We start from the raw sequence: 13,113 nt of genomic DNA on the forward strand, positions 1-13,113 counted from the left end.
TCTCTTATAAAGGGAAGGGGGCGATCGAGAGGGGCTGCGATTATTATTTTTTTTTTTTTGACGTTTATTTTGAGAGAGAGGGAGAGAGAATCCCCAGCAGGCTCTGCTCTCCCCAGCGCAGAGCTCTCCAACCATGAGATCGTGGTCCCGTAACTGACTGAGCCACCCAGGTGCCCCGAGCGGGACTGTTATAAACAAGAAGTCCAGTGGGATAAACCGGGAGTTGGAAGTGTTGTTGCTCTGCATTGGCCAAGTTGTAACAGTTTCTCACTGGGTGGGCTGCTGACCGGCAAGAAGAAAATCTGCATCCTGGTGGGGTGGTAAAATACAGGCTTCTTCATTGGGAATCCAAGGTATGTCTCTTGCTGTTGGCGTCTGTAATTGACGATGAGTGGTAGGACATGAGAGTTCCCCTTTCCAGCCTCCTGACTCCCCTTTAAAAGGAGGCTTTCTTGGGGTGCCTCGGTGGCTCAGATGGTTAAGTGTCTGACTTTGGCTCAGGTCATGATCTCCCAGTCCACGAGTTCCAGCCCCACGTCGGGCTCTGTGCCGATGGCTCGGAGCCTGGAGCCTGCTTCAGATTCTGTCTCTTTCTCTCTCTCTCTCTCTCTCTCTCTCTGCCCCTCCCCAGCTAGTGCTCTGTCTCTGTCTCTAAAAAAATAAGTAAACTTTTAAAAATTTTGAAAAAAAAAAAAAAAAGGAAAGAAATTGCCACTCCTTTTTTCTAAGTGGTTGTACCATTTTTCATTCCTGAGAACAATGTGAAAGTTTCACCTTCCTCGTAATCTTGTCAACATTTGGTGTTATCAGTCTTTTTAGGTTTAGCCATTCAGGTGGGTGGGTGGAGGTTTTAATTTGCATTTGTTTACTGGCTAATAATGTTGAGCACATTTTCTTGTTCTTATTGACCATTCATCTTCCTTTGTGATGTGTCCAAAAAAAAAAAAAAACTTTTTTTTTTTTTGCATATTTCTTTTTTTTTTTTTTATTTTCTAACGTTTATTTTTGGGAGAGAGAGAGAGGGAGGGAGAGAGAGAGAGGGAGAGAGCACATGAGCGGGGAAGGGGCAGGGAGAGGGAGACACAGAATCTGAAGCAGGCTCCAGGTTCTGAGCCATCAGCACAGAGCCCGACTTGGGGCTCAAACCCACAAGGGTGAGGTCATGACCTGAGCTGAAGTCACACACTTAACTGACTGAGCCATCCAGGTGCCCCCCTCCTTTTTTAAATTTAGTTGTGGGCGTTCTTTATATATCATAAATACTAGTCCTTTGTCAAATGTATGTTTTGTAAATACTTTCAGTCTGTGGTTTGATTTTCTGTTTCTTTTTTCTTTTTTCTTTTTTTTTTTTTTTTTTGAGAGTTTATTTGAGCAAAAACTGACTCCAATTGGGTAGGCCCAAACTGAAAGTGGTTAGGGGTGTTCCCACCTTTCTATTTTCTTAATGGTGTGTTTTATGGGCATGTAATCGGGATCTACACTAATTAGTAAATCTCATTACCGTGGTCACAAGATTATTTCAGGCAGGAATATGGGATGGAGTCAAGTCAATGGATCATTTTCTAGGAATGTTGAGACAAAACCAGACTCTCCTTCTGGCTGGACATGAGCCTAAGGGGATGCCATATCTATGCTTAATCTGAGAATGGATTCAAGATAGGGAAGCCGACAGAGCCCAGCAATGGAGAAAACAGGTCCCAGTGATGCTGTCTGAGCCCCTGCCTCAAGAGGTCAAACTGTTGTCCACACAGATCCCACATCTTCTTGACTTTATACCTTTGCTCATTCTGTTCCTTTCACCAGGAATGCTCTTCTGCCACATCTCCAAATGTCCACGTGGCCCATCTGAAATGCCACCTTCTCCATCACATTTTTTCTTGGTCTCTCCCCGTTGTTTCTGTGCCCAGCCTGAAGTGACTTCCTCCTCTCTGGGTGCTGAATATTATTTTATCTCTTAACATATATTTTTTGTAATGACCTCATAATCATCACTATTTTACGAAACTGTATCGGTAGAGATTTCTGGAAGTAGGAGCAAGGGGAACTTAAGTTTCTACATGAAGCATTGAGACTGCTGTACCTACAGAAGCAACTTTTGCTCTTATATTTAGAAAAAAAGATTTTGAACCTCATTGAATGAATGAACAATTGAGTGTATTTATCAGATTTAATTCCACCCACAGAGTTTTTTGTTTTTTTTTTTTAATTTTTATTTCTTTTTGAGAGAGAGAGCATGAGCAAGGGGAGAGGCAGAGAGCCAGGGAGACACAGAATCCGAAGCAGGCTCCAGGCTCTGAGCTGTGAGCATAGAGCCCAGTGTGGGCCCGAACTCGTGAACCATGAAATCATGACCTGAGCTGAAATCAAGAGTCAGACGCTCCACTGACTGAGCCACCCAGGCACCCCTCCCCACCTTTTTACTTTGCTTTATTTACCCTTTCAACCGTCTTCCCCTCCTGAAAGTCCAAAGCAACAATCAGGGATGTCCAAAGTAGCAAGACTGGTGCCTTCAGGAGGGTGAGGTTTCATGCGTCTGTTCTTTCTACATCTTGAATCACCAGCTTATCCCAATTTTCCCACGACCTTCCTGGTTTTACTACCCGAAGTCCCCCATCCTGAAACCCTTCCTTCCCAGGCTAATCTGATCGGTTGATCACCCTCCTTACTCCCCCACACCCACCAATCCCATTTGGTTACATGGAAAAGAAACTTCTGTTGATTTCTGTGGTGCAAAGCTCCTGTCGCCTCTTGTAGAAATCCTGTATAATCCCCTTGCCTTGAGAGCAGATGAGATCTAGGCATTTGATGGGATATCATTCCTGTCACGAGGCCACTAATCAGTTAATTTTATGTTAATCAAAAGGGAAATGATCTTGGGTGTGCCTGACATAATCAATTGAGCCTTCCGAAAGGAGATAAAGTGTCAGAGAGCTGTGTTCTTACGAGTCAGGAACATTCAGCCTCCTTGATTCTGCAAATGCAAAGACGTGAATTAAAAAAAACCCACGCGGGGCGCCTGGGTGGCGCAGTCGGTTAAGCGTCCGACTTCAGCCAGGTCACGATGATCTCGCGGTCCGTGAGTTCGAGCCCCGCGTCGGGCTCTGGGCTGATGGCTCAGAGCCTGGAGCCTGTTTCCGATTCTGTGTCTCCCTCTCTCTCTGCCCGTCCCCCGTTCATGCTCTGTCTCTCTCTGTCCCGAAAATAAATAAACGTTGAAAAAAAAAAAAAAAACCCGCAAGCTTGGACGCCAAGCCTCGGATAAGACCTCAGCCACGGGAATACCTTGATTTCGGCCTTGCGGGACCCCAGGAAAAGAGCCCAGCTGCACTGTGACACAACTTCTGACCCACAGAACTGTGAGATAATACATTGTTTCAAGTTGCCGAATTTGTGGTCCTTTGTTGCACAACAATAGAAAACTAATATAATCTTATGAGGGCGGAAAGCTAAGTGGTCATGGCTCGTGTCTTGACTTGTCTGAGCCTTGGTGTCCTTATCTTGTCCCCTCCACCATCAAGCAGATCAGATCCTGCCTCCCCTGGCTGCCAGTTGAGCATTTGTAAAACCTGAACAGCGAAGGTCAAAGGTCTGTATCTGGCTGTGTGCTATGGCTTCACCCCCTTCTTTTGATGAATAAAGCCCTTCTTGTCTCAACTGGTAACTATGTTGCTAGAATAGGAACCAGTCCCCGAATAGTGAGTCCTGGCTTGGAGAGTGTGGCCCACAGGGCAATTCCTGTTCCTAGGAGATGTGACCTTTGGTGAGACTCTATCTCAGAACCTCCCCGAGAATAATCATGGCGTGGCCCATGCATCAGACATGGTAACCATGACCGGCTAAGGGTGAAATACGACCTCTTTCCACCAGTGAGCCAACCCTTATTTTTCTAAGTACTCACTGTATACGAAGTGCTGAGGGGAAGAGAGGTAAGCCCCGAAGGGACTTCTCTTCCTAGGGAGCTAGTATGCGCTCATCCCATGAAAAGAACATACACTAAAATTCATTTTATTGAAAGCAAAGACTCAAACAGATATTTGTGCAAATGGATATTTGTACACAGATGAATACATGAAATGTAGCGTATACATACCACGGGCTGTCATTCAGCCTTAAAAAGGAAGGAAATTCTTTTTTTTTTAATTTTATGTTTTATTTTTTTCGTTTGCGTCCAACTTAGCATATAGTGCAACAGTGGTTTCAGGAGTAGATTCCTTAGTGCCCCTTCCCCATTTCGCCCATCCCCCCACCCCCCCCCAACCCTTCCAGCCACCCTCGGTCTGTTCTCCATATTTATGAATCTCTTCTGTTTTGTCCCCCTCCCTGTTTCTATATTATTTTTGTTTCCCTTCCCTTAAGTTCATATGTTTTGTCTCGTAAAGTCCTCATATGAGTGAAGTCATATGATTTTTGTCTTTCTCTGATTTCACTTAGCCTAATACCCTCTAGTTCCCGCCACGTAGTTGCAAATGGCAAGATTTCATTCTTTTTGATGGCCGAGTAATAACTCCATTTTCTATATAGACCACATCTTCTTTATCCGTTCATCCATCGATGGACACTCGGGCTCTTTCCATCCTTTGGCTATTGTCGAGAGTGCTGCTATATAAACATGGGGGCGCATGTGTCCCTTCGCAACAGCACATCTGTATCCCGTGGATAAATGCCTAGTAGTGCAACTGCTGGGTCGTAGGGTAGTTCTCTTTTTAGTGTTTTGAGGAACCTCCATACTGTTTTCTAGAGTGGCTGCACCAACTTGCATTCCCAAAGAAAGGAAGGAAATTCTGATACCTGCTACAACATGGATGAACCTTGAAGACTTTATGGTAAGTGAAATAAGCCAGGCACAAATGGACAAATGTTATATGATCCCACTTACATGAAGTACCTAGATAGTCAAATTCTTTTTTTAATTAAAAAAATTTTTTAATGTTTTATTTATTTTTGAGAGAGAGAGAGACAGAGTATGACTCTGTCAATGCGGGGCTCGAACCCACGAACCGTGAGATCATGTCCTGAGTCAAAGTCAGACGCTTAACCAACTGAGCCACCCCAGGCACCCCAGCACAGGGTTTTTCATTAGTAACTGCAGTGCTGATTTCTTATATTGGTATTGGGTAAATAAATGGCTGTCCATCACATTAGTCTATATACTTTTTTATATGCCTATGTTATTTCATAATACAAAATAATAAAGCGGGGATTAAAAGAATATGATGGGACATTGTCAACAGACTCCATTCATTAATTTAGAGAAATAATTGTTCGTTGAACACATCTTATGTGCTCGATGCTGGAGATACATAGCAAACAATATGGACACAATACCTCCATCTCCAAAGTTCATGGTCATGTGAGGGAGACAAGTATTAGTCAAAGAATCAGGTGAATGAAGATATAACTTAAACTAAGATAGGTGCTCTGGTTTCCAGGAAGGAGACTGGGATAAATTTTTGTAGGGAATCTAACTTGCCCAAGAGGAACAGCTTAAAGAAGCTGACGTTGGAGGATGCCCCAAAACACCCCAGGTGGACCTTCCTGCAGTGAAGCTGAGAGTCTACAATCCTCACCTACCCAGAGGCATGAGCAGACCACCGTGGATTCCCCAGCATCTGAGAAAAGTCTGTACCATGAAATATAGGGACCATAAAGCCCACTTACCTACATACATAGATGCATAAAATAAATGGGAACAGTGAGCTATAAGGAACATACACTATGCAGAAAGAATAAACTTCTTCAAAAGTACTATAATCCTCAAAAAAAGTACTATAATCCTCAGATAAGGGAAGGTATTCCATCCCCAAAATAAGGAATGAATGTTATTTTTTCCTTTATTTATTTGTTTGTTTGTTTAATGTTCAAGTCGGTTAACATACAGCATAGTCTTGGCTTCAGGAGTAGAACCCGGTGATTCATCTCTTACATATGACACCCAGTGCTCATCCCCAAAAGTGCCCTCCTTAAGGCCCGTCACCCATTCAACCCATCCTCCCACCGCACCTGCCCCACCTCTAGCAGCCCTCAGTTTGTTCTCTTTGTTTGAGAGTCTCTTATGGTTTTGCCTCCCTCTCTGTTTTTATCTTATTTTTCCTTCCCTTCCCCTGTGTTCATCTGTTGAGTTTCTCAAATTCCACGTATGAGTGAAATCGTATGATATCTGCTTTCTTTGGCTGACTTATTTCGCTTAGCATCATACCCTCCAGTTCCATCCATGTTGTCGCAAATGGCAAGATTTCATTCTTTTTCATCACTGAGTAGCATTCCAGTGTGTGTGTGTGTGTGTGTGTGTGTGTGTGTCTGTGCGCGTGCACGCACGCACCATGTCTTTTTATCCATTTATCAGTTGATGGACAGTTGGGGTCTTTCCACAATTTGGCTATTGTTGATAGCGTTGCTATAAACATTGGGGTGCATTTGCCCCTTCGAGTCAGCAGTTTCATATCCTTTGGATAAATTCCTCGTAGTGCAATTGCTGGGTCACAGGGTAGTTCTATTTGTAATTTTTTGAGGAACCTCCATACTGTTTTCCAGAGTGGCTGTACCAGTTTGCATTACCACCAACAACAGTGCGAAAGCGTTCCCTTTTCTCCGCATCCTCGCCAACATTTGTTGTTTCTTGAGTTGTTCATTTTAGCCACTCTCACTGGTGTGAGGTGGTATCTCAATGTGGTTTTGATTTGCATTTCCCTGATGATGAATGATGTTGAGCGTCTTTTCATGCGTCTGTTGGCCATTTGGATGTCGTCTTTGGAAAAGTGTCTATTCATGTTTTCTGCCATGGATTATTTGTTTTTTGGGTATTGAGTTTGGTAAGTTCTTTATAGATTTTGGATACTAACCCTTAATCTGAGATGCCATCTGCAAATATCTTCTTCCATCCTGTCGCTTGCCTTTTAGTTTTATTGTTTCCTTTGCTGTGCAGAAGCTCTTCATCTTGATGGGGTCCCAATAGTTAATTTTTGCTTTTCTTTTCCTTGCCTCCAGAGGCGTGTCAAGTAAGGAGTTGCCGTGGCCTAAGTCAAAGAGTGCTGCCTGTTCTCTCCTGTGGGATTTTGATGGTTTCCTGTTTCACATGTAGGTCTTTCATCCATTTTGAATTTGTTTTTGTGTAGGGTGTAAGAAAGTGTCTGTTTCATTCTTCTGCATGTTGCTGTCCAGTTCTCCCATCACCGTTTGCTAAAAAGACTGTCTTTTCTCAGTTGGGTACTCTTTCCTGCCTTGTTGAAGATCAGTTGGCCACGTATTTGTGGGGAAATGATGTGATTTTTCAAAGAAAGAATTGTTAGGAGAGTAAGGAATAACTCTTGTGAGTTAAAAACAGGACAGCATACCTGAAAAACCCTACAGAAAGATTGAAAGATGAAATTGAGGGAATAGCCCAGAAAGAGGAGTAAAAAGAAAGACAGAAAGTAGAAAATAGAAGACAATTAGAGGACCACTGTAGGAGATCCAATATCCAAATAATAGAAACTCTAGAAAGATGAATAGAGAAAGTGCTGGGGGGAATCCTCAATTAAATAATTCAAGACAATTTCTCAGAACTGAAGGACAGAAATTTGCACATCAAAAGGGCAACTAAAAAGGGCCAGCATGAAGGATGGAAAAAGACTCATTCCAAGATCAAAAAAAGATTTCCAGAGAGAAGGGGGAAAAGGTCAAAAGGATAATATAGCAGAATAGCGTCAGGCTTCCCAACAGCAATGACGGTTGCTTGAAGGTAGTAAAAGAATGCCTTGCCTTGTAAATTGTTATCCCAACCTAAAATTCTATATCCAGCCAGTCTATCCATCATCAGTGGTGAGGGCTGAATAATGAGCTAGAGAAAATGTCCTACTGTCCACAAGGAAAAGGATAGCTCTGAATAGACCCAATGACACCACTTCAATTCTAGCAGAGCATCTGGGGGAACTCCACCCAAGTGATAATACTTAAGGATTTGATAAACTGGGATTTATCCACCCATTACACTTCATTGTCACTTACAGAGAAGGGGTGTTGGGAGTACAGACATACAGCAATTTCTATTAGGGACCTGGGTATGTCATTTGGTTTCACCGTGCCTTACTTTCTCCGCTTATAAAATGGAGAATCTGATGCTAACCTATGGTGCCTCACAAAGATGATGGGAAGGCCAGGAGGGTGAGAGATAAGAGTAATTTCAGCTCCTCAAAAGGAAGACGACAAACAAATATGAAGCCAGTTCTTTCTTCGTGTGACTATAACAGTCACTGACTTTTGTCTGCCCAACAAACATTCCATTCCATTCCATTCCAACCTCCAATCCAACTGCAAGGGTGATGATGAACCCCACTCCTGGCCGCAGTTGATTGGTTTAGGGGTGGACACCTGGCCTTTCTGAGCCAATCAGAATTGTGCCCTAGAATTCTAAACCTGGAGCCAAGATATAGGAGTCAGTTTCTCTTCAGGTGGCTGGAAGTGATGTTGTGTAAACCCCAGTACTGTCTGCTCCAATAGTCCATCATCCAGTCTGAGAAGAAATAGCAGGTTGGCCACCAGAAAGGATGAAGCCAAAAAAGGCACAAGACAGTTACCAAGGCAACAGATGGAGAGAGAGAGAGAGAGAGAGAGAGAGAGAGAGAGAGAAGAACTTCCTGACCTGCCAGGCTTGCTCCATTGCCAACCCCAGTCCTTTAAGGCCATGTGTCAGTCCAACAGAGCCTCCCCCTCTTTTTTTGACTCCTCAAAATTTGATTTCCTAGGTGATTAGGTTTTTTATCATGGCAAAATACATAGAACATAAAAATTTACTATTCTCACCATTTTAAGTGTACAATTCAGTGGCATCAGGAATGTTCCCCTGGTTGTACAACCATCCCCACCATCTATCTCCAGAACTTTTTCACCTTCCCAAATGGAAACTCTGTACCCATTAAGCAATAACTCACTGTAAATGTTCACTTGCTATATGATCCAGCTATTTAAAATGTTTTCATGTTTATTTCTTTATTTTGAGAGGGACAGCACTGCACTGTCAGTGCAGGGCCTGACTTGAGGCTTGATCTCACGAACCATGAGCTGAAATCAAGAGTCAGACGTTTAGTCTACTGAGCAACCCAGGTGCCCAAGGTCTGGCTATTTTGCTCCTGGATATTTGCCCAGGAGAAATAATAGTGTATGTCCATATAAAGACTGATAGCCAAATTTAACTCTAATATCCCCCAAATCAGAAACGGTCCAAATATCCACTAACAGGTAAGCAGATAAATAAATTGTGGTATATCCATTCAATGGAATACTATTAGGCGATGACAAGGAATGAACTTTTCATACACGGCACAATATGGATGAATCTCAAAATAATTATGCTCTGTGAAACACCTCAGGCAGAAGAGTCATGCTGTCTGCGTTCACTTATATAACATTCTAGAAAACACAAACTAACCTAGAGTGACAGAAAACCTATTGGTGGTTGTTTGCAGATGGAGAGGCTGGTGGGGTGGAGGCTGAAGAAGCGTGGAATGGTAAGATGGCTGGTGGTGCATATGTTCATGACCTTGACAGTTGTATGTATATGTGAAACAATATCAAAGTATACACCTTACTTATGTGCAGTTTATTGTATATCAAGTTTTTATCAATAAAGCTGTTTTAAAATACTGGACGCTAGGGGCGCCTGGGTGGCTCAGTCGGTTAAGCGTCCGACTTCAGCTCAGGTCATGATCTCGTGGTCCATGAGTTCGAGCCCCACGTCAGGCTCTGGGCTGATGGCTCAGAGCCTGGAGCCTACTTCCGATTCTGTGTCTCCCTCTCTCTCTGCCCCTCCCCCGTTCATGCTCTGTCTCTCTCTGTCTCAAAAAAGAAAAACAAAACAGTAAAAAAAAAAATACTGGACGCTAGAGACGGTGAGTGATGCCTCCAATATTTTAAAGAAAAATTATTTACAGTCCAGAGTTCCGTAACTAGCTAAACTGTTCATTTTGTTATAGTGGAAGAAACAAATAATAAACAAATAATTACACAGTGATTTAAAATCGATTGTGATAGGGGCACCTGTGTGGCTCAGTCAGTTAAGTGTCTGACTTTGGCTCAGGTCATGATCTCATGGTTGGTGGGTTTGAGTCCTGCATTGGGCTGTGCTGACAGCTCAGAGCCTGGAGCCTGTTTCAGATTCTGTCTCCCTCTCTCTCTGCCCCTCCCGTGGTCATGCCCGGTTTCTCTCTCTCCCTCTCTCTCAAATGAACATTAAAAAATGAAAATAAAATAAAACAAAGTATTATAAATTTTAAGATGTTGAAATCCAGTGTGCTGGTAGCACATACACCATTGGACTTGATCGGGTCTGGGTCGTCTTCCCCTTCTGCGCCCTCAGAAATAAGTCAGTTGCCCAAAGTTACTGAACCAGTAAAAGAGGAAGAATCCGAACTTTGTCTTCCTACTTAGACACTCTGTAGTCTTTGGAAAACGCCTTAGGTTTGGGCCAAGAGCCCTGTGTTCACTGTTTATACTCATAGGGAGAGCCAGCTGGAATTTGGATTAACATACTCGCCTCAGATTTTTAAAAATATTCAAAACACAAGCATTGTGATATTGGGGCGGTAGAACCATCCCCATTCCTGAAGGTTGATGCCACCTTTACCTTGAGTTTTACAAACTTGGCAAAATTAAAACACTCAACACACCCAGGATGGGCCACAAATAGATATGTTAGCATGTGTTGGTCCGGTATGTCCAGGATAGATATGCCAGGTCATGTGTTGGTTCTGCCTCATGATAGCCCTTCACCAGTAACAGCAACCGTGGTCAACTCTGCGCTTTTCTCCACGGGCTGAAACATTTTGTCTGCAAGTGATAACCTTCACTGTGACGAGTCTGCCAAATTCTTATATTTCGCCATAATCTGGGACTTATTCCAATTTGGCATTATTCGATTCAAAATAACTTCTCTTGGCAGAAAACTACCGTGTGTCAAATTCTAGGGATACAGGGAAAACTAAGACCCCGTCTCTGCCCTAAAGGAACTCACAGTCTGGTCGCAAAGTCACTAACAAATGAAGAACTTCTCTTCGATTGGCCAGTTACTACACACACTTCTTTCTAAAACCCAAAGCTCTCCTAGCAAAGGATCATCAAAGGAAAACCACACTGTATTTTACTTCTTAATTTCCTTTCTGGTGCTCCTCTTCCTTCGTCACTTCAAGAGGCACATAAAATGCTTGACGTGACTCTCCATTAAAATCCAACTCCTTGGCACCACAGGCCTTGGGAAATATTAATCCTAAGGGCAATCGTGTTAATCAAAAGATGGGAGCCCCTGCTTGGGCCTGCCACCAGCAAGATGTGGGTCAAAACCCCTAAGCCTGGTTTCCTTTCTGGCGGGTTTGTTTGCTCATTTGTAAGCGCCATCTCAAAGGCGCACGTGTGTTCCAGCACGAAGATTCTTTCCCTTGCTTTGAAGTATCTACACCTAGCGAGTACCATTAGGAGAAAGTTACTTAAGCATTCCAAGAAGCCCTCTGGCAAGACGGTTTTGAGTCAGCAGGCTTGGAAACAATGATGGTCCTGTCCTATCTCTTCTTTCCCCAGAGCCCCAGAGTTAGCGCAGGAATGTGTAAGAGGACAGCATGCTGGCTTTCCAGCAGGAGCGTCCTTCCTGAGCTGTGTCGCCAGGTAATCCCAGGTGTGGTTTAGCCCAGCCTCGTCCTCCTGCCACCTGGACCCCGGCCGGGTGCTCTTTGCAAATGTTGGGGAACAGACATTTTGCGGCGCTGCCCCCTCCCCCTCCAGCCTCCCTCTGGGCCCTCAACGGTGCCATTTCCAAGAGCTCGGTCCCAATATTCCAAACCAATGGCCATTCCTGGGAGGGACTGCCAGGGTCAGGCTTTTAGTGAACCAGGGCTGCTCGGGGGGGCTGTCTTGGGAAAACCATGTCATTCCTCTCTGGGTTTCCAAACAGCCGAGAGCCGGACACCTCGGGCCCCATCCGAGCCTCAAGGGCCTGTCACGACATCAGCGACGGGCCTGGCCCAAATCCGGCCTGGGAACAGCTCCCCGTTCCTCGAGGCCAGACAGCGGCCGCCCCCGGCGCTGGACACGCCCCCGCGCCCGCGGCCCCGCCCCCACTTCCGGCCGGGCTGGGATCACGTGCCCTGGCCCCGCCCCCCCCGACACGGCTCCTCTCGCTTCCAGCGTCCCGGCTTCCCTTCCGCCGGAAGTGGGGCGACTTTCCCTTTCCGGCTACGGGTCCCCAAGCGGAGCTGGAGGCCGGACGGGGGAGCTGAGCGGCAGCGGCGGCGGCGGCGGCGGGGGCGGTAATGGCGGAGCTGGTGCAGGGGCAGAGCGCTCCGGTGGGGATGAAAGCCGAGGGCTTCGTGGACGCCCTGCACCGGGTCCGGCAGGTACGGGCGGGGCCGGCTGGCGGGAGCACGGGAGCCCGAGGCGGGGCCGGGCCGGGCCCGATTGGGAGGAGGGGGTCGGGCCTGGCGGCGGGAGGCAGCCTGGGCTGACGCCTCAGCCGGGCTCGGCCTTTTCTTGGGGCGCCTGCAGCCGGGGAAGCGGAGGGAGGAAGCGCCACCGCGACGCCCGGGCCCAGCCTGTCGGGCGGCTCTCCTAGGTGCAGCCGCTGGGAAACGGTTTGCCGGGGTCGCTTGGCCCCATCGCGCCCCCGCGCCCGGGCTGGGCCTGCAGGGCATCCAGCGTGGGCTTCTGGGGTTCGCGAGGGGAAGGGGGCTGGGGAGCTCCCGGTGAGGACCCGGGTATAGACACAGAGCGGCCGTCTCGGGCCCTGTAGCTTCTTAAAACTTGGAAAACGTCGTCTTCGGACTTCCTGTATTCCAAGACTGGAGTGGAAGGAATTCGAGGGTACTTTACTTTTGAAGTTGCTCTTGGAGAGGGGAGAGAGGAGGATGTTAAATAGGTGTGGGTGGTCCCCAGGACGTAGAAGTAATCCCTTACGGGCAGTAGTTTTCCTCTCTCTCGGGGAGAATGTGAGATGGACTCATCCCAGCAGTGAAACTTTACCATCTGACAATGTCGTGCATTTTGCCAGAGTTAACTAAGCTGGGTTTTAAGAGATTGCGGGCTTCCCTGGAGAACGAATATGGGGACCTGCCAGGAATACTCTGGCTTCTAGCAGGGTGCTTAGAGCAAAACGTG

The 13,113-nt window shown here is 45.9% G+C and overlaps 1 protein-coding gene across 3 annotated transcripts in view; it reads left to right on the top strand.

The window, feature by feature from the left end:
- The first annotated feature begins 12,204 nt into the window (after positions 1–12,204).
- Positions 12,205–13,113, top strand: part of FUBP3 (far upstream element binding protein 3) — a 51,072-nt gene continuing 50,163 nt past the window's right edge. For all 3 annotated transcript variants that reach the window (XM_047829449.1, XM_047829447.1, XM_047829448.1), the window contains exon 1: positions 12,205–12,356. In XM_047829449.1, coding sequence (XP_047685405.1) covers positions 12,273–12,356 — 84 coding nt within the window. In that variant the 5' untranslated portion in view covers positions 12,205–12,272. The remainder of the gene's footprint in view (positions 12,357–13,113) is intronic.

The sequence above is a fragment of the Prionailurus viverrinus genome, chromosome D4 (genome assembly GCF_022837055.1).
Source record: "Prionailurus viverrinus isolate Anna chromosome D4, UM_Priviv_1.0, whole genome shotgun sequence".
Taxonomy (NCBI): Eukaryota; Metazoa; Chordata; class Mammalia; order Carnivora; family Felidae; genus Prionailurus; species Prionailurus viverrinus.